This window comes from Anolis carolinensis, chromosome 4 (assembly GCF_035594765.1).
Source record: "Anolis carolinensis isolate JA03-04 chromosome 4, rAnoCar3.1.pri, whole genome shotgun sequence".
Classification (NCBI taxonomy): domain Eukaryota; kingdom Metazoa; phylum Chordata; class Lepidosauria; order Squamata; family Dactyloidae; genus Anolis; species Anolis carolinensis.
In genome coordinates, this window is record NC_085844.1 from 26,461,102 (window position 1) to 26,488,105 (window position 27,004).

At 37.4% G+C, this 27,004-nt stretch overlaps 1 protein-coding gene and 1 long non-coding RNA gene across 21 annotated transcripts in view; one reads left to right on the forward strand and one right to left on the reverse strand.

Moving 5' to 3' along the window:
• The window catches only part of rims2 (regulating synaptic membrane exocytosis 2), a 434,045-nt gene that overhangs the window by 200,627 nt on the left and 206,414 nt on the right, over window positions 1-27,004 (reverse strand). For 15 of the 19 annotated variants that reach the window (XM_062980098.1, XM_062980109.1, XM_062980104.1 and 12 more), the window contains 6 exons: window positions 18,678-18,886; window positions 17,212-17,331; window positions 11,417-11,516; window positions 10,109-10,232; window positions 6,080-6,126; window positions 4,582-4,694 (listed from right to left, as the gene is read on the reverse strand). In XM_062980098.1, the coding sequence (XP_062836168.1) occupies window positions 4,582-4,694; window positions 6,080-6,126; window positions 10,109-10,232; window positions 11,417-11,516; window positions 17,212-17,331; window positions 18,678-18,886 (713 nt within the window). Of the gene's footprint in view, window positions 1-4,581; window positions 4,695-6,079; window positions 6,127-10,108; window positions 10,233-11,416; window positions 11,517-17,211; window positions 17,332-18,677; window positions 18,887-18,999; window positions 19,065-27,004 lie in introns of all 19 variants that reach the window. The other 4 variants (XM_062980112.1, XM_062980113.1, XM_062980115.1 and 1 more) reach the window with 1 other exon arrangement.
• LOC134298810 (uncharacterized) lies at window positions 16,548-25,951 on the forward strand. Of its 2 annotated transcripts, XR_010005899.1 has the most exons (5): window positions 16,558-16,790; window positions 18,893-18,978; window positions 21,305-21,379; window positions 21,683-21,854; window positions 24,954-25,951. It is a non-coding gene; the product is annotated as an uncharacterized LOC134298810 (long non-coding RNA). The 2 variants fall into 2 exon arrangements; XR_010005900.1 differs by having other exon boundaries at window positions 16,548-16,790; window positions 21,305-21,854.

A 27,004-nucleotide genomic window follows, 5' to 3' on the forward strand; every position in this document is an offset into this window, starting at 1 on the left:
ACTGGACAGCAGTTAAATCTACATTTAATTTTAATATTGTTTACAACTGGGAAAAAAATTTCACCAGCTTCACACTACAACTCACTCAAGACCATTGCTGTTTACTTTAGAACAGAGTTTTTCAAACTGTACTTTTCCAGATGTATAGGACTTCAGTTCCCACAATTCCTAACAGCTGGCAAGCTGGCTAGTATTTCTGAGAGCTGAATCCAAAACACCTGGAGGCGCACAGTTTGAGAAACACCACTTTAGAAGAAGTGGATTTCAAAGGTTTCATGGTTCCAAAGAACCTTCTCAGATTTTGAAGAAGTTGTTTGAAGAGCCTAAAAACCATTTTGCTACATAGGCACCAGATGCCAACTGATCTTTGAAGCTAAGCAGGATCAGACCTGATTAGCATATCAGACACTGTAAGATATATTCCAGAGGAAGGAAATGGAAATCCACCAAGGTAATAATAAGAAAAATCACTATATGTCATTCAATCACTTGAAGTCTTTATTTATTTGCCGCATTTTTCCCTGTGTGGGACCTAAAGTGCCTCACAAAGTTAAAACCAAGATCAACTAAAAACCTGACAATGAATATTAAAACACAATTTAAAATCACAACATTTAAACCATTGAAGTATAAAATTATTCAAAAACACACACTCCCCATAAAAGCCAACTACAAAACAGTTACTCTTTAACAGCCTGATTGAACAAAGAGGTCCTTGCCTGCCAATAAAAAAAGAGTACAGAAGGGGGCAGACTAGGCATCATGGAAGGATGGGAACAGTCATTGAGAAGACTCTCTCTCGTGTCCTAACCAGGCAGGTCTATGATGGTGATAGGACTGAAAGAAAGCCCTCCCCAGAAGAAAACAAAATTCTGTGAGATTCATAAAGGGATATATGGCCTTTCATATGAACATGAATATGTTTATGTATGAGTGTTGTTATATGCCTTCAAGTCATTTCCAATGTATGGGGATCCTAAGGCAAATACTACTATACAAAATCCCAGAATACTTGTATCTACACAAACACAAGATAGTCTATGTACAAAGAAAATATGTCCAAATAACATATAATATTATTAAAGTTCCCCGTACAAAGCTCAATTTGACAGTACCAGACAAAATGAAAAGGAGCTACAGCTCTAACACAAAAGTTATCCAAGTCTGATATTGGTTCCAATGTATATAGGCTTCAGGGATACATAGTCAATGAAAATATCTTCCAAAATTAATGATGGAGCACCGCTCTCAAAAAAGTCTTCGAAAGTAAAGTCCAAATAAAGTCCCAAAAAATAATGATGGAGCACCACTCTCAAAAAAGTCTTCGAAAGTAGAGTCCAAATAAAGTCCCAAGTCTACAGGGGTCCCGGGTATTTTCGCAGTTGAAATCACAACAAGCAGAGTCACTCAGTGTAAGCAATTAGGCACTATAAGTTCATTGTTGCTGAGTATACCAACTCCTGAAGAAGGAGATTTTCTCCCTGAAACAGGGTACAAAAATACCCGGGACCCCTGTAGACTTGGGACTTTATTTGGACTTTACTGCATTACGGGAAGAGTTTTTGTGAACCTTATGGAAGCCTATGACATGGTGCAACATAGAAAAATGCTGCATAAAGTCTACCATATCACCTGGGACTTTGACTTTACAAAAACTGTCCAGACCCTCCTGGAAAACAGCAGCTTCTATGTGGAGTTTCAGGGCCGGAAAAGTAGATGGAGGAGGCAAAAGAATGGTTTACCCCAAGGCAGCGTTCTTGCACCGACCTTATTTAACATCTTCACAAACAATCAGCCACAACCACCACTCACAAAAAGTTTTATATATGCTGACTAGCTGTGCCCAGCCACGCGTTGCTGTGGCGAAGTATGGTGGTATGGGAAATAAAGTATTGAGGAATTGGTGGTAGTTAAGGTAAAGGGTAAAGGTTTTTCCCTGATATTAAGTTCAATCTTGTCTGACTCTGGGGGTTGGTGGTCATGTCCATTTCTAAGCCGAAGAGCTGGTGTTGTCCATAGACTCCTCCAGGGTCATGTGGCATGACTGCATGGAGCGCCGTTACCTTCCCGCCAGAGAAGTACCTATTTATCTACTCTCATTTGCATGTTTTTGAACTTTAGGGTTGGCAGAAGATGGGGCTAATAGTGGGGGCTCTGTCCGCTCCCCCAATTCAAACCTGCGACCTTTCGGTCCAGAAGTTCAGCAGCTCAGCGCTTTAACACGCTGCACCATCAGGGGATATTATTTCGTAACGGTTGTGAATATACAATATTTCTGATTGTTTTTTTGTCTGTTGGAGGCAAGTATGAATGCTGCATTTAGGGAACATTATTAGCATGTAATGGCCTTGCAGTTTTAAAGGCTGGCTGTTTCCTGCCTGAGCGAATTTTTTGTTGGGAGGTGTTAGCTGGCCCTGATTGTTTCCTTTGTGGAATTCCCAATTTCCCTGCTGTGTGGAAGGGCCTTGAGTCTACACGGCCATATAATCCAGTTAAAATCTGATAATCTGTATTTTATAGGCAGTGAGGAAGAGGCCTAAGTGAGGCCTAACTCTGCCTGTCCCCTGGGCTGAGTGGGTTGCTAGGAGACCAAGTGGGTGGAGCTTAGCCTTCTAACTGGCAGCAATTGGATAAAAACAATTATTCCTCTCCCTCTAATTAGGACTTTATTTTTCTTTTCTTTTTGTTGTATCAACCTAGAGGCGTGGATGAGGGGTTGTGCTGTCAATTTTTGAGGTTGTGGGGTGTTTAGTTTTGTTGTTTTGTCCGCTGCCATGATCCCATCAATCTTTTATATATATAGAAGATGACCTTGGCCTAACAACACAAGCAAAAGATTTTGAAACAGTTGAAAACCAACTCACGGATACCTTGAAAGATCTCTCTAGCTACTACAAAGAGAAGCACCTGAAGCCTAACCCTTCCAAGACACAAGTGTGTGCTTTCCACCTACGTAACCGTGAAGCCAACAGGAAACTGAAAGTTACTTGGGAAGGCCAAGAGCTCGAACACTGTTTCCATCCTAAATACCTTGGTGTCACCTAAGATCGAATACTAACATAAAGGAAACACTGCATGAACACCAAGCACAAAGTAGCTGCACGCCACAACATCCTGCGGAAACTTACTGGCAGTGCATGGGGAGCAGACCCACAATTAATAAGAACATCAGCCCTGGCCTTGTCTTACTCAACTGCTGAGTACGCCTGTCCTGTCTGGCACAAGTCTGCCAATGCAAAGCAGGTGGACATAGCACTAAATGAAACATGCAGAATAATCACAGGATGCCTTAAACCTACACCTGTTGATAAACTCTACAAGTTAGCTGGCATTGCCCCTCCTGACGTGTGACGGGAAGTTGCTGCTAACTGCGAGAGAAATAAGGTCGAACATTGTGAAAGCCACCCACTGCATGACTACCAGCCTCCTCCCACCAGACTCAAATCAAGGAAGGGCTTCATGAGAACCACCACTCCTCTTGATGTTCCCCCAGCAACAGCAAGGGTGTCCCTCTGGGCAGCTAAACCAGGCAATTCTAACTGGATGGCCCCCCATGAGGGTCTTCCTCCAGGGGCAAACCAAGAATGGGCAACTTGGAAGTCCCTAAACAGACTCAGAAGCGGAGTGGGCAGATCAAAAGACAACTTGGCAAGGTGGCACTACCTGGAGGAATCCTCCACCTTGTGTGACTGTGGAGTAGAACAAACAAATCCACATAAGTATGCTTGCCCACAATGTCCTGCCTCATGTACGGAGGAGGAGTTGTTTAAAACTACGGATCAATTAGGGGAACTTTTTTACAGTCCCAGGGTGCGTGTAAAGACTCCTCAGAACTGGATTTCTTTGATTAACATTCTGATCCAGAGTATGTGGCTGTGTAGAAGCTGCCTCATTCAGATAAGGTTTTCCACTGCTTTCCTCTGAGGCACTGCAGCCTGTGCCATGTTCAAATTCATCCAGTGCACTGCCATGGCCAAGTGGGGATTCAAACCCTGGTCCTCAAGAGTCCTAGTTCTATATTGAAACAACTAAACCATACTGGCTATCCTATCGGTATGCAAACACCCATAATCATGGATTGATTCTAATGTAGCAATATAACCAGGATAAAGAGAAGTAGAAAGACTGTGATGCAGGAATTATTCAATAATCACTCAAGAAAGGTCTAAGCAGGCCTGGCCCTTAAAAATTGTGTTCTCTGGAATAGGTTTAATGTTATGACTTAAAATCTATGTTAGGCCATAACATATCAATATAGACTAAATTTATTGAATCAACAATGATTCAATGGCTTTATTTTATTTGGGATTAATCAACAGGATTCCAAAGAGTGGTATCCACACTATCCTTGGGTCATTTTACTAAATTCTAACATATCTAGCTTGTATCAACTATTCACAATGGAATGTAATATACATACAAATTTCCAAGAAATTATAAGAAATAATTTAATCTTTTCTCAGTATACAAAATTAATATTTTAACAACAACACTTTTAGTATATTGTTACCTAGTGTTTTTCCTTGTAAGTATTTTATTGCAAATAACAAAATTAATAAGACTCAACAAATGTTTACATACTGAAAGTTGTCCAGATAAGAACTGTGGAACATCCCTCAACATGCCAGGACTCATGGGAGAAGTGACTGAAATAGAAGGTCTGTCCATTTTTTGAGATTCAAATGAGCTAGAACCTGAAAGAACAATTAATTTTATTTTGGTAAAACAAATATTAATATAGTTTACATTCTGACAATGTAAGCATAAAGACAGAGTAAATGCTGAAAAATTTGCAAGTGAATATTAACACATATAAATTTTCAAAAATAAAAGTTGAATTATAGTATATAATATAGAGAATTGCAAAGCAACTAATGGACACAATGTAAACAAAGGTTTTGTAAGTCCCATTCACAAATTATATCCATTAAAACTATTATTACATAAAAGTGTTTAACTTTGGCTGGGTTATAATTCTAACAATTAAATCGTTCACTTTATCACAGGTGCTTTAGAGATGCTATTCAATCAAACTGATTAAAGAATCGAAGATTGCAATCGAAGGAATTTCACATATTTATATTCATCTAGCATACTGAAAATATTTTATTAATACTTTTATTTCAAATACTGCATTTCAGATATTTCTCATTAGATACTTGGGTCTAGCAAAATCAAGGCTTCTCAAAATCATTGTTTAAAACTCAGAGGAAGGCAATGGCAAACTTCCTCTGAATAACTCTTGCCAAGGAAACTCTACGCTAGGACCATCACAACCTGAAGGCATATAGCAACAAATAAGATACATCAGGAGTTATTTCAAACATGAATGTCTCATATAATTGTTTATGATTGTTGAACAATCATGAAAAATATTGAAGCTTAAAAAAGAACAGAATGCCAATCAGAAAACACTGTTGTACCCCAGTCTTATACAGTTGTGCAATTAAATTTCTTCAATGTTGTGTTCTGAAATTTTATTCTGATGGTACTATGAATGTCCCTTTTTCTCAATGTGCACAGCAAAATATAATAATAATAATAATAATAATAATAATAATAATAATAATAATAATAATAATAATAATAATAAATCACTTTAGCTGCAATCCTATGAACACTTACCTTTGAGTAATCCTCACTTAACCAAATGAGCACTTCTGAGCAGAGACTGTATCATTTAAGAATAATTGTATGATGCATATGTCTCTAAAATATAAACATTCTGGATTTTTTTCTTAAAAATCTCTAATATAGTCAAATGCAATTTATTTAATAAGGCTGCGATGTTCAACATGAACAAAAACCAGGAAATTAAAAAGCCTAAATTTACTCACTGGGTTACCCTTTCTCTTTTTTAACAAAGAAGTTTACAGTATGAATTAATTTTTTTAATCAACTCTAACATTGTATTTTTTTGACTTCTGATAGTTTATTATTAAACAAAGATTGAAGAAATAGATAAATCATAAAGAACAGACATATCTATGCAGACACCAAGAGGCAACATCTTTTCCATTTCCATCTTAGTTCAGGTGCATAACACTACATCTATCTGACTAAGAGAAATGAAACTTACTGGACTCCAATTGTGCATGAGTACTATCAGGTATTCTGGGAATATCCCTGCAATAATGAAAAGCAAAAGCAAAACATACTTATATTTTTATACATTACAGAGCACATTATCACATAACAATGTAAATTTGAAAAGAGATTACTACCTGGCAAAATACCTGCAGTACAGAAAATATTTAATAATTGAAGATTAATTAAAGATTAGGCTATATCCAGTTTCATGTAAGTTGACTCCACTCACACTCCACTCTTATCCTTCCCAGTTCTCCCTGTGTACAATTCCCAATCTGCCTTAGAGAGTCTCCAGCATTCCTATGCAAAATTAAAGACACACAGGAGCTGTGTTCGTTCACTGCAAGATGGGTACTGTTCAGCACAGCCCAATAGTTCTGTATAGTTGAAAGAACGCAGATAACAATCAGATGCAATAATATAATATAGAACCAACAAAATGTTAAAGCACTGGGTAATTGACTGAAAATGGACTCTCGTGGATGTGAATAACTGCTGGACAATACTGCAGCCTGTGACCACCAAGTTTCACAAGTTTCTTCACTCTACAGGGTTCCCCATGTGCTGCATCCAACAACCTCAGCAGCATCAGATTCACACCTTGGAGGCTGGCCCAACGCAAGATTCCACCCCATCACCTAAAAAAACACCCTCTGCAAATTGTGTGTGTGAGCATATGCAAGTTCCAAATCAATTTCTTTCCTCTCCCTTGAAAAGAAAAAAGACCCGCATTTTCCAGTAACACGGGAGAAGTGGGAGCGGCTGACTTAATTTGGGAGTGTGGGAGAGGCTGTCCTGGATGATTTTGGGAGAACCTTTGTTCTGTGCTGTGATGAATGATGTCTGAAGCCATTTATTACACATTATATTCACATACAGGGAATGCCAAAATGTATACACATTTTAGGATATGTTATCTATGTGTTACTTTTCCAAGTTGAATTGAACTATAGTAGCAATGTGTAGTATGATGTTTGCTCAAAAGATGGCATTAAACAAATGAATGCGAATGTCACCATTTGACAGGCAGGACAGTCAAAGAAAATGGCAGAAATGCATGTGCAATGATACAAGTGAACACTTTAGGTAACATTGCTCAAGCAGTAGTTCACCGTAATAAGAAGTGTCTGGATGCTAGTGATAGCCACTTTGAACACCTCTTCTTATTGCAGAAGGCAGAAGTGACATATATTCATATTTTATCCGTATATCTTGATAATTACAATTTAATACAGGTTTTTTTTTCTTTCTTAAAACGTGTACATATTTTGGCAGCCCATGCATATGACTTTTCTGGCTTTCCTGACATAACTCTACTGTTTGTTTCTGGATCTCTTCCTCCATCTTATTCCAATTGATCAAGCAAAGAAACCCCCAGATAATCAGTCTTGTGCATGTCTATTTAAAAGTAAAATCATTAAATGTAATAGGGTGTACTTATGGGTAAGGCATTGTTGATTGCCTTCCTTAAGCTCATTTTTTGTTTTGTAAAATGACTTAGAATAAGGACAATTATAGCTAGAGTCTGGTGGGGATAGCTGAGGACCCATCTTCACAAGCCTAAAGCCCATGCTTTCTTCCTGATTAGCCTGAGGCGTCCAAACAACGCCCCAGGCTAATCCAGTTTAACCTGGAGTAAACCTGGATTTCCAGGTTTACTCAGAGTTTTAAAAAATCCTGCAAAGATCCGGACATTTCAATAAGGTTCGGGTCTTCGCAGTTGTGATGGGTATGGAGACTGCTCCTGAGATCGTCATCAGTGATCTCTGGAGGAATTTCCACACTGATCCCACCTATGTGGGCTCAAACAGCTCACGGAAGAGGGATGGCAATGCCTTCTTCCCTCATCTGCTTTTCTATCTTTAAACAAGTTGAGATTACAGAGCTTTCGAGAGGGGAGAGAGGAATTCACACTCGAAATGTCCTCTGTGCCATTTTCAGGCGCAATGGAGTGCTTTGAAACCTCCAGTCACGGTAACTAACTAATTTCCACTTGTTTAAAGGTAGAAAAGGGGGTGAGGGAGGGCAGGGTTAGGGCCATTCCCACCTCCCCCCCCCCACCATGCCAATGCTGGTTCAACATGGGAGGGAATGTCACCACCCCCACCAAAATCTCTGGGTTTGGGATCTTTGTGTGGCTGCAAACCTGAGTAAAACTGTAGTTTTAAATGTCAGTTTCCTTAAAGTTTTGGCCTGTCTGGAAGGGCCCTGAGTAAAGTTCCAGTTGGCAGCACCACTTGATCTGCTTGGGCTCTTCCCTGCCTTCCCTGCTACCAAGAACTACTTTCCAACAGCCAGAAAATTATCTGGACATCTGCTTTTTATATGGGTCCTATGTAACAGAGACACAGAAACTAGAGTTCTCTCCACTTTCCCCCTCTTCTCCTCTCCCGCTTGAGGAAAAGGTCAGTTAGCACTGGATATGTGACTAACCCACTTTACTTAAGGTGGAAGCACAGTCTGTTGGTAGCAAACATTTTCAGGGTTGGGGTTTTTTTTAGATGTTGGAATTCCAAATAAGGGAAGCTGTATTGTTTACTACTGTAATAAGTCCAAGTGTAATTCTACAATCCATCCCATTATTAGCATAGTACTTTTAAATAGAAAAAATTACATCCTTTTTCATTTGATACATGTCCCTACATTTCACCCTTGACTTTTCCACAGGTGATATCAAAATTCATAATTTTGGGCCCAAAAGTTGCCCTCTACTTATACATGAGGTCAACTTATACACAAATATATACACTAACACAAAAAAAGCATTTTCCTAGACCCTTACAGAAACATACTATTTAGCAAAACATCTCATTTTTCTACTAGGAATTCTAAATAGAATAATGTAAAGGCGGGGGGGGGGGGGGAAGCAACCAAATACGACTAATATAAAACTAAAACAATGGCACAAAATGAACATGAAAAATATGGAAACTAAAAGCTATTTTTAGTTAAAATCTTGGCATGGCAATCTAATAATGTCAGTAATGCAGTCTAATATATAATATTTGCTTTCTGACCATAGGCAACAAAAATTCCATGCAGAAAAATGAGGAAGGGGAAAAGATCCTTCCTTCCATTGGCTTATTTCCATGACAACTAAAGAGGAAGAACAGCACTTTACTTTTACAGCACGCATCCCCCCCAATAATCTTTTAAAAATTGTATCACAGACCAAAAAAAACTTAGCACAGAAGTTCTCACCCCCTCCTTGCCTAATTGTAGAAAACTGTGGTGGGGGTGAAAGATAGAAAGGGACTGAGCAGATATTCTAAACAAATTCTGAGACAAGTGTGGGAAGTATTTGGAGTGGAAAGGCTTCAGGTTGAAGAATCTATTTTTTTCCTCTTTAAAAATTCTGAAATGCGATCACAGACAAAATCGTAAAAGACATCATAAAACGTTTATTACTTTCTATGCAGGAAATGCAGTTTCCAGCATAGAAAATGCTGTTATTGAATACACATTCTGTTCAAAATGTGTATGTACTCATTTTGTCTTTCTTTTTTATTTTTGACAATTTTTTCTTCACAAAAAATGCTATTTCATACACAGGACAGTCTATTGGCTACATTACAACATTTTGTGTAGAACAAGTTCCCAACTAGAACACATACTGCAGATCAAATAGCAATTGTTGCTCAGAAAATAATATTTCTATGCTGTTTCCCATGCAGAAAATGATATTTGCTGAACAAAACCATATGTGGATTTACACATAATAAATCCTGAATTACAAAGATTTTTTTCAGTTCAAGATACTTCCCATTCAGATTTCCTAGTTCTTGAAACACCTTTCAAATATTCTTTTCATCCTTAGATATGGTCTATATAACATCCTCTAATTAACATGTTTTCTCAAATTCTCAAATATTTAAAGAGCGGTCCCAAACAAAACAGATTTCTGTTATCACTGCAATAATCAAATATAGTAGTGAAAGATGGAGGACTCAAGTGGAGGTTAAAGAAGTTATGTATTTTGCGAAAACAATTACAGAAGGGAATCACTAAGACAGCTCACCCAATTGGCCTCGAAACTACAAGTTCCACTTGTGGCTCTGGTTTGGATTCTAGAATGATGTTGTACACTTCTTCAAATGTGGCTCCTTGCAAAAGCCTTCCATTCCATTCTAATACTTCATCACCTGCAAATTTAGACACAATAGTCGGTTTAAGAAAAGAAAGTCCTGAGCTGTTTTCTGTGAACAACTTAAACATGTTTGTAAATTACAATTTTGGCCTCCTTTAAATCTATAGAGCCTCGATGTTAATGAGGAATATAAAAATACAGTTCTACCCAAATAAGAGAATATTTTATTTTGCAGAAATATTATGATCAGAATTCTCTGACTGATTTAAATTATCTCACAAGAGAACAGCTGCTTTCATTTACATTATTAAATCTTTCTCACACACTACAGATTAATATAAATCCAAAGTCATAAATTACCATATTTACACAAATCTTACGCAAATCATTTTTGGCTGAGTTGCCAGATCTAGTCACAGTGGTACATGCTTTACTTACATCCTGTTTGGGTTACTGTAACATGCTCTATGTGAGGCTGCCTTCTAAGAGTGTTCAGAAACTTCAACTAGTTCAAACAGGGAGCCGACAACTCCCCTGTTGTAGCAGTTTCACTGGCTACCATTTTTTTCTGGGTACAATTCAAAGTGCTGGTTATGACCTTTAAAACCCCATACAACCCAGTTCCAGACTATTTGGCTGATCACATCTCCTTTTGTGAACCTGCATGGGCCCTAAGGTCTTCAGGAGTCCTTTCTCTCTATCGCAAGCTTGGTTGGTGGGAGCAAGCGAGTGGGCCTTCTCTCTCAGTGGCTACCTCTCAACTCTGGAACTCCCTGCCCAGGGAAGCCAGAATGGCCACTTCCCAGGCTACAACTTGTTTATTCAAACAGGCTTTTAAAGGAGGAGGTTTTTAAAGAAACAGTCAGGGGGTGCTGTGGGTTTAGCTATTAATTGGTTTTAAGAATTTTAATGTTTGTATATTTTTAGGTTTCAAATTGTATTGCATTGGTTTTACTGTAAACCAGTTTGAGTCTCTTTTGTAGAGAGAAAAAGCAGGGTATAAATAGACATAATAGTAGTAGTAGTAGTAGTAATAACCACAACTAGCATAGTAAAAAGCAACGTGTCCTACAAAGACAATTAATGTCAATTTTTTCAAGAAAACATTAAATTTGCTTTTTAACTGGCAATGTAATGCAGCATATTAGTACACCAATGCATACATTAAAATGCTGCACCAAAATAAAAATCAGAATGGCTCTGTCCCCTAAATAGTCCAACAAAATATTACTCTCTTACCTGGCCTAAGATGTCCCACTGTATCTGCTAAGCTTCCTTTTTTCACTTTGGTGATAAATGCACACAGCCGACCTGATTCAGTCATTTTTCCTCCAACAACCTGTTTGAAAGGAGGGAGAGCACTAACATTAAGATTTTTAAAAGACAGTAAAGTAGCAGCAAATCCTTTCTTATCTCAGTGATGATTACCTATCCAAACAAACATCATAAACTGAAGAAACTAAAAATGTCCAGTGCATCAGAAATAAAGGATAGATTGAGCCTCAAGACATATAACTCTAATAATTCCAATGTGTTTTAGCCAAGAAATATTTGTGCAACCTTTTTCAGGGGAAGAAAAATTGAAAATGTAACTTTCAGGGATTTTTTTAAAGCATCTCCAAAGATTAAGCAATATGTACTCCACCTAAAGAATTAGATTTCTAACTGGTTGGTATTGCTTCATTACAGTATTTATATTCTAGGTGTCTAATTAATTGCAATGACAGAAATGTTGCTTATTACATAGCCTAAAATGAAGAGAATGAACAAAATGAATTCTAATAAACCACTCCCTGTAAAGAAGGTCTGTGAGTGCGCAAATCACACATGACAACTGTATAACTTTGCATTGACGATTGCTTCTTTTTTCTAAATTCATGTGCATAAAAATACTGTATATGTGTATATATGAGCGTATGTTTTAGACTAGAAGACTTATACAAGTCCATATACAATAGATACAGCAGAAAAATATGGATTGTGCATCGTTTGCTTAAACTAAACAGAACAGATTATAGGTTTGTGGGAGCTTTAAAAAAACCCTAGATTTCTGAGATCAACCAAGTGGAACCTCGTGTTAAACACATACATTTGGACTCAACAAATTCTGAATCCAAAATACTGTTTGAGTTCAAAAAATGAACAGCACTTACAATCCTTCTGCATTTACATCCATGCCCAGTGCTTTCTTCTTTTTAGCATTATAATGTATGCTGCAGAAAAACTGGGAATCAGAGGTCTTACTGTAAATCATGTAGACATTTACTAATGGATCCAGATCTACCTCCTGCCTGCAGCAAAATGAAGGACTGTGGGTTTTTAATAAAATTTGGGTTCTACATTTTACTTCTCTCTATATATACTTGGATAAATGTCAATGTCAAGTGTTATGTCAGTTATGTACAAAGAAGAGAAACAAGAACACTGTTTTGATTAGTGGCAATAACGACAACATGTCATTGTAATTGGACTTCTTTCCTGTGATGGAATTGAATAATGGGATTCCATACATAGTTGACTATCAAAAGGGGTGAGCACTCATTGCAAGAAGAAACAAAGACTTGAGAAGTGAAATCATTTATCTTGGCTAAAATGAAAACGGAACATGGAGCCAGCTGTCACAAGATTAAAATTAAGCAATTTAATCAAATTAAAAACTAAAAACTGCATTTTAAACATGTTGAATCAGAAAAAATAGACAATTATTCTAAAGCCATATTATAGGATTTACAAGTAGCAGTAATTTTTATTAAAATTTCAAAAAAATATTATTTAGAGGTGAACTGAGAAATCAGTTCATTTCTATAGAATGTCATCTTATAAATATAAGCATCTAATATATTATACAGGATGCGCTGACTGACCATACCCAAAGAGTGTTCATTAGTGGTTCCTCGTCATTCTGTGGTGGGGGGTGGATGACTAATGGGTTGTCTTAGGAGTCTGTTCTGAATCTAGTGTAGTTCACCACTTTTATAAATGAACACAGGCCATGATTACCAAATTTGCAAATGACACCAAATCCATAGGAGTAACCTGTATCCCAGAGGGCAAAATTAAAATTCAAAATGACCTTAGCAGATTGCAGAGCTGAGCCAAAACTAACAAAATTAATTTCAACAATAATAAATATACAGAAGGACATTTAGGCAGGAAAAGCAAATATGTAAATGTAGGATGGTGATATCTGTCTTTACAGCAGTACACATGAAAAAAAATCTAGAGGTCTTAGAATCCACCTACACCAAAGTAGGTATGAAGTCATTCCATGACACACACATGATCTATGGAGCCTTCCTGACCCCAACACAGGATAAAGCCTGTTTTACACCACTTAGGACATTCTTAGTTTAGCCAAAATGTCTGAGGACATTTCGTGTGACATCCTATGTATACAGGAAACACACAGAGACATCACAATGAGAAGACCAAAAATTCTTGGAATGCAACTGGCAGTGGAACGACCTCACAGGCAATATGGCAGTGCCGTTTTTGTACGATCTGGTGTAGCAATCTCTGCAACTTCCCTCACAGAAGCGAACAACATTGAAATCTTATCTGTGGAACTTGATAGTTGCATGGTGTCATCACTCTATAAACCACCTGGGGCTGATTTCTATTTTACGCCCCCAACCAATTGCCACAGTTATGAAGCCCATTTTGTTGTGGGAGATTTCAACAGCCATAGCTGTGTCTGGGGCTATGACGAAGATGATAGAAATGGCGAAGCAGTTCTAACGTGGGCCGACAATAGTAGAAAGAGCCTCCTCCATGACAGTAAATTACCACATCTTTCAATAGCGGCCGATGGAAGCGTGGTTATAACCCTGATCTGATTTTTGTAAAGGAAAGCATAAGCCACCAATGCGTCAAAAGGGTATTAAACCCGATACCTAACACACAACACAGACCAATATGCTGCGTAGCATATGCAGCTGTAAGACCAAAAAATGTTCCATTCCGCAGAAGATATAACTTCAATAACGCTAACTGGACAAAGTTTGCAGAGACCATGGAAGCTGCTATTTCTGATATAGAACCTTCTATAGAAAATTATGACCTGTGAGCTGAGAGCTGTGAAAAGATCCTCAAGGCTCTCAATCCCTAGAGGCTGTCGCACAAGCTACCTACCAGGCCTAAACGGAGAATCGCTAAATCAGCTACAGGAATATCTCAGACTATTTCAAGAGAATCCATACAGTGATGGGACTATAGCAGCAGGTCAAAAACTATCTACAGCCTTAGCTAATGCTAAGAAAGACCGTTGGATAGAGCTGCTTGAGAACCTTGACATGACCAAGAGTAGCTGAAAAGCCTGGCAACTGCTGAGACGCCTGGATAGTGATCCTGTGGTCAACCATGGACACACAAACATGACACCAGACCAGATAGCTCACCAGCTAATTCAGAATGGGAAAACCAACCACAGCAGAATAAAGATGAAAATCAACAGGGTGCCAGAACTTGAAACCCACCAGTTGTCTTCTCCTCTAAACCTGAAAGAACTCAGAGAAGCCATCAAGCGATGTAAGACTGGTAAAGCACCTGGCCTAGACGACCTGATGATGGAGCAAATCAAACACTTGGGCCCCAAAGCTGAAAACTGGCTTTTGAAATTCTACAATCAATGCTTGGCACACAAACAGATTCCCAGAGCATGGAGGAAAACTAAGATCATTGCCATTTTAAAACCTGGTAAAGATGCCTCCAATGCCAGGAACTATCGACCAATCTCCCTCTTATGTCATCTATATAAAGTCTATGAGAGGGTGCTATTAAATCGACTAGGACCTGTTATCGAACCCAAGCTTATTCCACAACAAGCAGGTTTCAGACCAGGGAAAAACTGTACAGGTCAAATTCTTCATCTGACTGAGCATATCGAGGAAGGCTACGAGGAAGGCTGCATTACGGGAACAGTTTTTGTGGACCTTACGGCAGCCTATGACACGGTGCAACATAGAAAAATGCTGCATAAAGTTTACTATATCACCCGGGACTTTGACTTTACAAAAACTGTCCAGACCCTCCTGGAAAACCGCAGCTTCTATGTGGAGTTTCAGGGCCAGAAAAGCAGATGGAGGAGGCAAAAGAATGGTTTACCCCAAGGCAGCGTTCTTGCACCGACCTTATTTAACATCTTCATGAACGATCAGCCACAACCTCCACTCACAAAGAGTTTTATATATGCTGATGACCTTGGCCTCACAACACAAGCGAAAGATTTTGAAACAGTTGAAAAGCAACTCACTAATGCCTTGAAAGATCTCTCTAGCTACTACAAAGAGAACCACCTGAAGCCTAACCCTGCCAAGACACAAGTGTGTGCTTTCCACCTACGTAACCGTGAAGCCAACAGGAAACTGAAAGTTACTTGGGAAGGCCAAGAGCTCGAAAATTGTTTCCATCCTAAATATCTTGGTGTCACCTTAGATCGAACATTAACATATAGGAAACACTGCATGAACACCAAGCACAAAGTAGCTGCACGCAACAACATCCTGCGGAAACTGACTGGCAGCGCATGGGGTGCAGACCCACAAGTAATAAGAACATCAGCCCTGGCCTTGTCTTTCTCAACTGCTGAGTACGCCTGTCCTGTCTGGCAAAAGTCTGCCCATGCGAAGCAGGTGGACATAGCACTAAACGAAACATGCAGAATAATCACAGGATGCCTTAAACCTACACCTGTTGATAAACTCTACAAGTTAGCTGGCATTGCCCCTCCTGACATGCGACGGGAAGTTGCTGCTAACGGTGAGAGAAATAAGGTTGAACACTGTGAAAGCCACCCACTGCATGACTATCAGGCTCCTCCCACCAGACTCAAATCAAGGAAGGGCTTCATGAGAACCACCACTCCTCTTGATGTTCCTCCAGCAACAGCAAGGGTGTCCCTCTGGGCAGCTAAACCTGGCAATTCTAACTGGATGGCCCCCCATGAGGGTCTTCCTCCAGGGGCAAACCAAGAATGGGCAACTTGGAAGTCCCTGAACAGACTCAGAAGTGAAGTGGGCAGATCTAAAGACAACTTGGCAAGGTGGCACTACCTGGAGGAATCCTCCACCTTGTGTGACTGTGGAGCAGAACAAACAACTCCGCATATGTATGCTTGCCCACAATGTCCTGCCTCATGCACGGAGGAGGAGTTGTTTAAAGCTACGGCCAATGCGGTTGCTGTTGCCCGTTTTTGGTCTAAAACTATTTAATTGCTTGTGATTTCCTTTTTTTTCATCATTTTAAAATGTATTTGTTATGCAATGCTTTTGACACGAAATAAATAAATAACCACTTAGGAAAAGTCAGGGAATGCTCTGGAACTTCCCCAAAGTTCCAGATCAGCTTAGCACTTCAGATGGAGTCAACAGTTGGGCCGGAACTGACCCTGCTGTTCACACAAGCTAGAATGCCATCATGCTTTCTCTGTACTCTGAAGCACATTTTTCGTTGCTGCTGAAAAGAACCCCTGACTATTGCTTGGTGCCTTTGCCGATGATCTGAATTCTGTCGCACTGCCACAATGGGATGAAGGCAGACATTGTAACCACCACTGGGGACAATCCAAAATATTGCTACTCTGTGCCAATCCGTGTTAAGTAGCCCACGTAGACAGGTACTTAGTAAAATAAAAGCTAAACGTATGTCAATAGTGTGATGTGGCGGCCAAAAAGCCAGTGCAACTCTAAACTGCATCAACAGGAATACAATGTCCTGATGGAGATAATTTATAATATATCTCAGTATGGGCTCACCTGGAATACTACGCTGTGTCAATTTCTGGGCACAGAATGGCATGATAGCCATCCTTAAATACCTAAAGGGATGTCAGATAGAATATTGTACAATTTTGTTTCTGCTGTTGTTGAGACTAGAACACAAACTAATAGATTTAAATGACTAGAAAGAGATTCTAACTAAATATTAGGATGATCTTCCTAGCGGCAAGTGCTGTTGGACACTGAAATGTTTACCTCAAGCCTCTCCTTCTTTGGAGATCTTGAAACTACAGTACTAGGAAAAACTTGACTACTAACCTTCAATCCAAGCATTGCACCGGAATCTCTAGGCACACTTCCATCTTTTAGTCGTTTGTTTAACAAAATCCGACCTATTAAACGATCTCCATCTTTGGATGGCTGCCAGGTTACAGGATGCTATAAAAGGGGAGGAAATCAGCAAAATTCAGTTTATGGGAGGAAACATCTCAGCAACAACTTTATCTTCAGACACCAATTTAAAGCATTGTGAAACTGCTATGATTACACTATTGGCTTTACGTATAGAAATTAGGACAGAAATCAATCTCTTAAGTTGTACAGTCATTCCTTATATTTTCCTAAATGGAAATTCCAGATTTAGCTACATAGGAGTAGTACTCTTAAAAATAATTTCTCAATTTCGATTGATCTTTTAAATGTGTATGTTCAGTACACTATACTGAACAAAGACAAAAGAAATCTAAGACATTAAACAGTAATTATCATGGTAAACAACAGGTTGTGTTAAAGTTCAATATAATTGAGATGTGATTGCAAGTAGTTGAAAAATTACTTTATTAAGAGCTTTAATTTAGATATATTAATGTGGAGGGTAATCCAACAATTTTTTCAGAACTTCTTTTCAACTAGAGGTACCTAAATTCATGGTATAAAATCATTTTAAATGGAAATAATTTATGGTAATTTCATATGTCCACATTAGAATATCAGCACAGTTCATTATAGTGCTACTTCAAGAATGATAGGTATCAGTGTTGTATTTGTTTACCATAGTGCTACTATAAAAATGATATATACCAGTGTTCGTTTATGACATAGCCTTTGTGCTGTAATTTAAAACCTGCTTAAATCATCTTTGGTTTTGTGTAATCATAGCACTTTTTCATATTTGTGCAACAATTTATAGCCCTCATACATGCAAAATTAGCATGCATACAATTCATAACTCATTCTATCTTAACAACATTGTTATGATTTATCACAAACATCAAACAGAAAGCAAAACTTTTTTAAAAAGCTGAGGACAAATACAAATCTTATCAAGCACAAAAGTGACACAGCAACAAAACAAACATGGCAATGAAAGGGAAAAAAGAAAAACAATGTTTCTGTGCAAACAGATGCAATTTTCTCCCCATGAACTTTTGCTCCTCAACCTGGGAATTAAACTATTAATTTAATTTCAACCCCAGGGACATTATAGTAGTAACCAAAGATGCCAATCCGGGACAGATGTTATTGTTTAATCACTTTATGGTTGAAGGTGACATCACTAAATATGATTGTGTCACCATTTTAGTGCCTAAATAATGTTTTCTATTTATGCTCCCAACAGTGAAAACAGTAGAGTGATCCAATGGTTGTGGTTTTGTTTTTCTTTTCTGCACCTTAAGAAATGTTAGATTAAACTTTTTGTTTTATTATTGATCTGTTTAATGAGTGACAGAGAGCAAACAAAGACCAAATGAGCAGTTAAAATGCAGGCACCACAAAGCCAGTACCTTTTCACTATGACTATGCTCCTCATTTAGAGTTGTGCTACTACAGGTGTCTACCCCAGAGTCTTTAATCTGAGGCTCAGACCATTCCAAGTCCTCTTCCAAAGAGTGGCCACCAAAATACACCATTTTCTTTTGTCTTTCAGATAAGGTGTTAGAGTCCGATAAAACTGCCTGCTCACTAGTTTTTCTTTTTCCCCTTTGACTGTCCCCTACAGGTGTAGGACAAAAGGATACAAAAAAGAAAACATGCAAAGATGTAAATAAAACAAAGGAAACGTGAAATGGTAAAGGAAACTGAATGGTAAGGCTCCACATGTCTCACCAAAGACATAGGGGATGCCTCACTGCTATGCCAAGACGTATGGTCCCAGTTGTAATCCATGTCTCCTGTGAGAATCAGACAGACAAGATAGTGCAGTAAAGGAAAAGTGAAAGAAAGGACAGACAAAGATATAATAGACTTTTCAATTTTTAAAATCACTTGTCTTTATAGATTTTAAGTAACCACTAGATTTTCTTTAAAAATAGCAGAAATTCCAAAAAGGTAACTAATTGTTCTAAAGCCAGTATGGGAGTGCATGTATGTATATAAATTGTTGTATTCTGGGGGTAATTAGCATCACTTTCCCTTCTCAAAAAAGGGATATGAAAATATAACTCTTCAAATATTTGTAACATGAACTGGAAAACTTGTGGCTGAAATCCTAAAACATTGGAAATATTCATTTAATTTAATCAGTGCTGATATCAAGGTGGTCTGGCTCTGTTCTTAGATCAACAAATTGTAACTAAACTCCACTGAAATCACTGGGACACAGAAAGTAGGAAGAAGCGGATTGTTGCCTAAGGTATACATGGCAATTAGGTGGCAATATACTTTTGTTTTACAGCTGTCTTAAAACTAATATAGCAACTACAGCAATTTCTCTGCAATGCATATCATTTTTGTTAGCAATGATATAGAAAACGGGCTTCTCTTGTTAAAAAGAAGTTTTAACAAGTTCAGATAAAATACAGTACTATTTAAGCCAATATTTTTCTCTTAACAGCAATAATAATAATAATCATTACTATCATCACCTATAATCAGGGATTTAGAAATCTGCTTGGTTGTATTTTGTACCATATGCAACATGACTTCTAACACCTGGTAACTTCACAGAAACCCGAATGTATCAACAGTGATACATCAAAATAAATAGCATTTTGACTGAAACAACCTAATAATAGGAGGCTTCTGCTTTCATATTTAATTAAATGTATTTATTTAAATCACAATAGTACTGGGTACATGGGTGAAATCCTTTTTACAGTCCTTAAGGTTGGTATTCTTTTTACAATATAATTTCTGAATTGCCCCACCAATGTTCTTGTTTCAGTCCATTAGATAAAATATTTTAAATTCTCATTAAAAGTCTATTTTTTTCAACTGAAATCAGACATAAAGAATGCATCTATAGTTCAGCACTCAGGCTGACATTTTAGTTTAAAAAGTAGATAGGGCAGAACTGTTTTAGGCAGACATCTAAACCCCTGTGCTAAAACAATGCATCTAAACAATGTTATGCTATATCTCATTATACTACTTTAGTTTTGCAAAATAATAACATACCTGTGAAAAAATGAGAGACTGTTAAAAAAGGCACAAAATAATCCTAGAATTAAACTTTCTTAAATCAAATGTCCATCTTACATCTATAAACTGTTAAACTGTATTTAATCCAAAATTATCTGTCAGATATATATAACTTAAATCTAGATTTTCTCAAGAAAATTAAAAAGAAACTCTATCATAATACAACACATTCTCTCATGTCTAAATTACCTCCTCCTTTTCCATCCTGGAACCTTTGTACTTATGAAAGGAGCTCTACATAAAGGAAGTAGGAAAAAGGTAATAAAATAAGAAGGAACACGGGAGCTATGGAACTGGTCTACCACCAAATGTTCTTGCAAGTCTCAGCACATTTTATCCTGCAAAGACATTTTGTGCAATATACAATATGAATGCAGACTTAATATTGGAGTGATTTAACAAGTAAGCAACACAAAAAAGACTGGCAACACCTTTTTGCAGTCCTGGAACTTCTTTCCAGGTACAGGCAGTCCCCAAGTTACAAACATCCGACTTACATACAACTCCTAGTTAAGAATGGGGGTTAGACAAGAGGAAGTGAGAAAATTCTATCCTTGGGAAGGGAAATTCACTCCTGAAAAGAGTTGTCATGGGGAAAAGATGTGTCAATTGAAGATTCCTCATTCTCTGACTCATTCTCACAACCTTTCAATTATAAACATCAACTCTCAAAAAGAAATTCACTTTTAGGACTTTATTGCATGAAGCCACTGTCCCACATTTCCGCAACCTAGGAAAGTGGCTAATTACTACTATTGTCACCCTCCACATCATATCGTTACTGGTGTCACAATTGTAATGCCTTGGCATTACAAGGCCACACCTCGAGATGTGCGGTGTAACTCCACCTCACTGTGCTAGGTGTACCTTAATGCTCACTGTACCTTAATTATTATTATTTTTCTGGGAAAAAATTCCAAATTTCCAAAAGGTACCTCACAATTTTAACACCTCAGCTAAAAAAATTAAAATATATCTTTCTTTTTTCCAGAGAAAGAAAAGACAATCATGATCCATGATGGCAACAGCATGCCACCACCAAACCATCTGAACATAACTGCACCAGGTAAATCCTCGGACGATGGCATGATCAGGCGCTATTGAGTCTTGCCCATCAATAGCTGCTGAAGTCTTCATGGCAGGGAGGATATGGACTCACAACAGATGTCGAATATCATGCTAGTTTGCTACAATAAAGTCCTAAGTTACATCACCTCTACCATGCCCTCTAGTGCCTCGGGGTTGCATACATCCAGGTTTGAGCTACACAGAACCTGGCCCATTCAAATGCTTCTGGCTCAGGGGTAAATAAATGAAATGTCTGAAAATGTTGAACTTAGTTTTTTCTTTTGAAAAACATTTTTTCCAGATTTTTTTCTTTACTGAAGACAATCTACTAAGGAGCAACAATCAAAATAACTATACAGTGTTTTTTTTCTACAAGCATAAAGAATTCTCTATCTGGCAATCAGCTAAATGCCACAGCATATGAGTTTCTCTGCAACAAAGCATCTTGGCATACATGTGGGGAAAATGCACAGGTAAGTTGCAGTGTCATGTGCTTTTTGTATGCACTAAAATCACTTTCAGTCACATACTTTTGGGTGTTCTGCCAAGATAAATTTTCTAGATAGAACTACAGTGACATTTCCACATCTTATGTAAATTATATTACTAGATACTAATTAAATGAATGGCAAGTTACAGCTTTAGAACAACTTTGCTATTTCAGGACAATGTAGTCTGTTTTTCAGAACAGTAGGCCTTCATAACATGTGAGAGATCTGTTCCAGGGCCTTTCAGATAATACCGTTTTTGTGAAATTTGGAATCCTATTTTTCTTACCTGAAATGAATTATGCCTTGGACATAATACTTAAAGACATTCTTAAAATACCTAAAGACATATTATCTTCAAGTCTCCAACACAATTTTATTGTCAGCTTCTGGCAGAACATCCAACAGCAGTTGATCATAGAATTACAGGAGAACTAGAAATAACTCTAGTGCATTTGTTTTTGTTGAGTAAATGATAACTTTTAATCCAGTGAAGTTTGTAAGATATTAGAAAAGAGCAATTCCCATTTCCCTCGGTTGATATATCACTCCTGTTTTAATTATTTATAACACAAATTATTTTATAATGTTCATCCCTATCAATTTCTCTCCTGAAACTGTAAACAAGAGAGACAGCCAGAAGACAAAGCCACAATCCAACACAGATTAAAGTACAGTAAAGTCTCACTTATCCAACATAAATGGGCCAGCAAAACGTTGGATAAGCGAATATGTTGGATAATAAGGAGGGATTAAGGAAAAGCCTATTAAATGTCAAATTAAGTTATGAATTTACAAATTAAGCACCAAAACATCATGTTATAAAACAAATTTGACAGAAAAAGTAGTTCAATATGCAGTAATGCTATGTAGTAATTACTGTATTTACGAATTTGGCACCAAAATATCACAATGTATTGAAAACATTTACAAAAATGCATTGGATAATCCAGAACGTTGGATAAGCGAGTGTTGGATAAGTGAGACTCTACTATATGTTGATATACACTGTATTTGAGACATTATGCAGACCAAATGCTTTGCAAGATACTTTTTCTATGCTATTAGGCAACAAAAAAGTTATTTGTTTCTCATCTGATGAGTTCAATTTGCTGGACAGAATTTGAGTGAATGTTAAAAAAAAATGCATAGTGCTACGTTTAGCAATGGTAACAACTTTCTGGAGGTAGGAGTTCTGTCCCTCTCTGGAGCTCCTAAAGCTGAATCTGGGTAGCATTGTTCAGTTAACTTAATGTTATTTTATTTACATCCCATCTTTTCCCCAAAATAGGACTCACAGCACTAATTAAGAATAATTACATCTTAAAGCGAAACATAATAGTATACATTAATTAATCAAAAACCAGCGCAAACTTACATGTTTTATGCTTTTAAAGCATAAAAAGGAGGATAAAAAGCCCCACCCCATTAAAGATAGTTTTGCTTCAACCAGGTGATATCCAGAGATCTGTCAAAATAAAGAAGCATTTTGACTGCCAGTATAACAGAGATGGTTGTGGAACACAGAGAAATCTTTATTCCAATTTTAAATAGTTAAAATATTAATTTTAAACTACTGTCAGTCAATGAGAATAATACACTCAGAAAAATCTTATGGAGACACTTGCTTATACAAACGCATTTGCCAGTACAGGAACATTATTATCTAGAATCAATTCCCATCTGTAACTTAATGGGTTGTTCATTCATTGTGACTGAAGATCAGGTAGATATTTATTGATCAAATCATGTTTCCCACTTCCCTACTCCTCTTTTTCCCCAATCATGCTCAGTAATTTTTGTAACCAAAACCAAAGAATAATTGATCTAAAAAATTGGCTTGCAGCTTAAGATAACCAGCCAACAAATCAAATAGCTGCGGTGTTGACTCATGAAATAAACAATGATATCCTTTTAAAAATCAATGTAAACTTAAAATGTATTTTATAAGTCAGATCCAGCTTTACAGCAAATTTTTAAAGACAAAATATTTTAACTTTGAATGTGTTTTTTATTTTACAGCAGTTTGCTAAAAGGGCCAAATATTTACAAACATTTAATTTTACATCTTGAGGCCAATTTCAGAGACACAAATACACCATAAAAATGCCTCAATAAGTTGCTAGTCTTGACAAAAATGGACCTGATTGGTAGAAACTCCTTAACAGTTTCCATTTCTGTTCCTTTTCTGCTGGGAAATAACCTTCCCAACCATTTTTATTCATAGTGGAACTGAGGGGAGTATTCAATATCTTTTTCCCAAAGGGGAAAAAGCAGCTTAGGGCAGGAAATTTTGAACCAAATATATTTTCTTTAATTTATCCTCCTGCTCAAATTACCAGCCTGCTTTGTTAAAAATTATTTGGCGGGGGAGGGGGGGCCAGTAATTCCAAATCCATTTTAGCTTTCAATAGTCATTATTGTGACAAGTACCATTTATGTTGTGTTTTTCCAAGCTGCATTACATAATAAATCACATGGAGATATAAGTGTGTGTGTGTGTGTGTGTGTGTGTGTGTGTGTATATATCTCAGAACAATGATACAACTTCAATTGCACATATAATATATCTACACAGGACTAGTACATTGTACACAATTTCAGTGTCCAGCACTGCTGTACATCTTTAGTTGGCCCAACTTTTCAAACAGCATTAATAGTAGCATTCGTAACTAATTTACACATATATTGCCAAGTGTGATCAACCCGAAAGTTACAAAACCTGATTTACATCTGTCTTAATTGACAAAAAATGGGAACAACATTGTTGTATGTTGGCCAAATAACTGTAGTAAATACTAAGTATTACTTATTGCTGAAATCATTATGGTATCTGTGTGCTTACTTAGACAATCAAGATGGTAGAGGCACTCCTATATGTCAGGAAGTAGACTGTTCAATCTAAACACTTATGGCGGGGGGTTGTTTCAAAGTGGTGAAATAGGCAGGAATGATAAAACAAATTTCACTCAAAAAGACATTCTACCAGCTGCCCACTGTTTTTGGAGCCTGGCTTTCAGATAAGAAAAAGTTTCTTCTAATGGCCCTGTTCTTTCCCTTTTTGTTGTTTCTGCTTCTTCCTAGCTGAGAACAACACTGCAGTAACCAGACCACCTGCATTTGTCTCAATAGGTGTTTTAAGAAAGGCCACCAGGACAATTTTTACATTGAATATACATTCTCCATGAGGCCTCACCAGATCCAAAGTCAGATGAAACAAAACTTGGAACTCCACATGAGGTGGGAATTGCTACACAACTATGTACACTTCCCTACAGTGTCTGACAGCAGCATTTACTCATTATAGTTTGCCCTTGCAATCCAGAGATTCAAAAATCCATTGCTTAAAAATATTGCCACCCAAATCTAAAAAGCAATTCATATAAGGAACACCATTTTACTACTCTATTTTATATCCATCAAAGGGTCCTGGAACCAAACCCAAGCAGATACCAAGGACCCACAGAGTACTACAAACCAGTTGTGGCTTCTTATTCTTAGTACAGTAAACTATATACATAAATTGTATATCATATTTTGAAAAGGAAGGAAAGGGGGAACATATTGCTACTTCCATTTAAGTATAAAGGTGTCTTTGAGCTATTTGAGTAAAGTATAAAGCTGACCTATGAAAGGAAGAAAAGAATCCAGTGTGTGTGAATTCACTTACTGGGCAGGTTTGTATATTTTAAATGTTCTATACAAACTATGCAAAAACTATATGAGGCAACATCAGTTTAGAAGTAGTATACCTTGTACATTGGAAAATAGGACAAAGTTGCTCAAAATAGAAAATACTGAACTCACCTTAGGCTAGTATGCCATGCCTACTGGCACTCAATGGTACCAAGCACTTTAGAGACTATTTAGAGACTATGTGTGCCATTTTCAGGTATTGAGATTGTTCAGTCTTCTCTCTTGACCACTTTAGAAGTATTTTGAATTTCATTTGGCATCTGTCATGCACAGACACAATACCTCCAAGCACTTCTGCAATTCTTTTCACCAGAAAAAAGCTACTTCTGAAAAGAACGGTACCTTAAGTTTAGCTATAATAAAAGTCTGTACATAATTTTAAAATACCATTATTTGGTAGAAAGAGTATTTATTTTGCTAACACAAATTCATGTGGCACATCTATTTCTTCATTACCTATAATAATTTGCTTCTATTATGTTATTTTACTTTTATTTAAAATAAAATTTACCATTAATCTCTCGAGAAAATCTAAATCAAAATGAACTTGGGAACACTGGTTTACAGTGGCAATTTCACTCCCTACTGGTCCATTTTGGGGCACAGTAGTTGCCCCAAATAGCAGCAGAGTAATTGATTGGTTGACAGATAATTTATTTCATTTAAAATTGTGTTTCGGCTTTTTTTTTAAAGGGACATATTGCAGAATCATAGAGTTGAATCTTGAGTACAACCCCCTTCCATGCAGAAAAACACAATCAAAGCATTATCCACAGATGACCATACCGCTTCTGCTTTAAAACCAACAGAGAAGGAGCCCCCCCACACACACACACCCACACACACACTCCCAAGGCAGCATATTGCACTGCTGAAGAACTATTACTGTCATGGAGGCAGTCCAAAGGATACCATGCTACTGAAAACTGATGAGATGTCCAGGAGAATTTATTTATTTATTTATTCCCATCATTTCTATCCCGCCCTTCTCACCCAAAGAGACTCAGGGTGGCTCACAATCTGGCAAGATTCAATGCCAATATATAATACAAAAAGATAAAACATAAGCAATTAAAACAGTAACCAATTTAGCAAAATACAATAAATAGATTTAAAATAATAAAATATAAAGTACTTGAGAAGTCATAGTGACATACTTCCCTTGTCCTGTTTCCCACTTAGGCTATCCTCCAACGAGACCAAAGTGAATATGTCTCATAGCCAGGCTTGGGCAGGGTGATATGGATTGAGATCAGTGTTCTTAACCTTTTCTGCTCCTCGGAACCCCTTTGCCAGTTAGGTGAAAATTACAGATCCCTTCTCAGATAGATTTTATGACACTCAGCACTGGCTAAGTCTTTAAATAAAATTTTAGGATTTTTAATATGTATGTAATATTTTCAGTTGGCCAACTACATCAAACAATAGTTTGTACACAG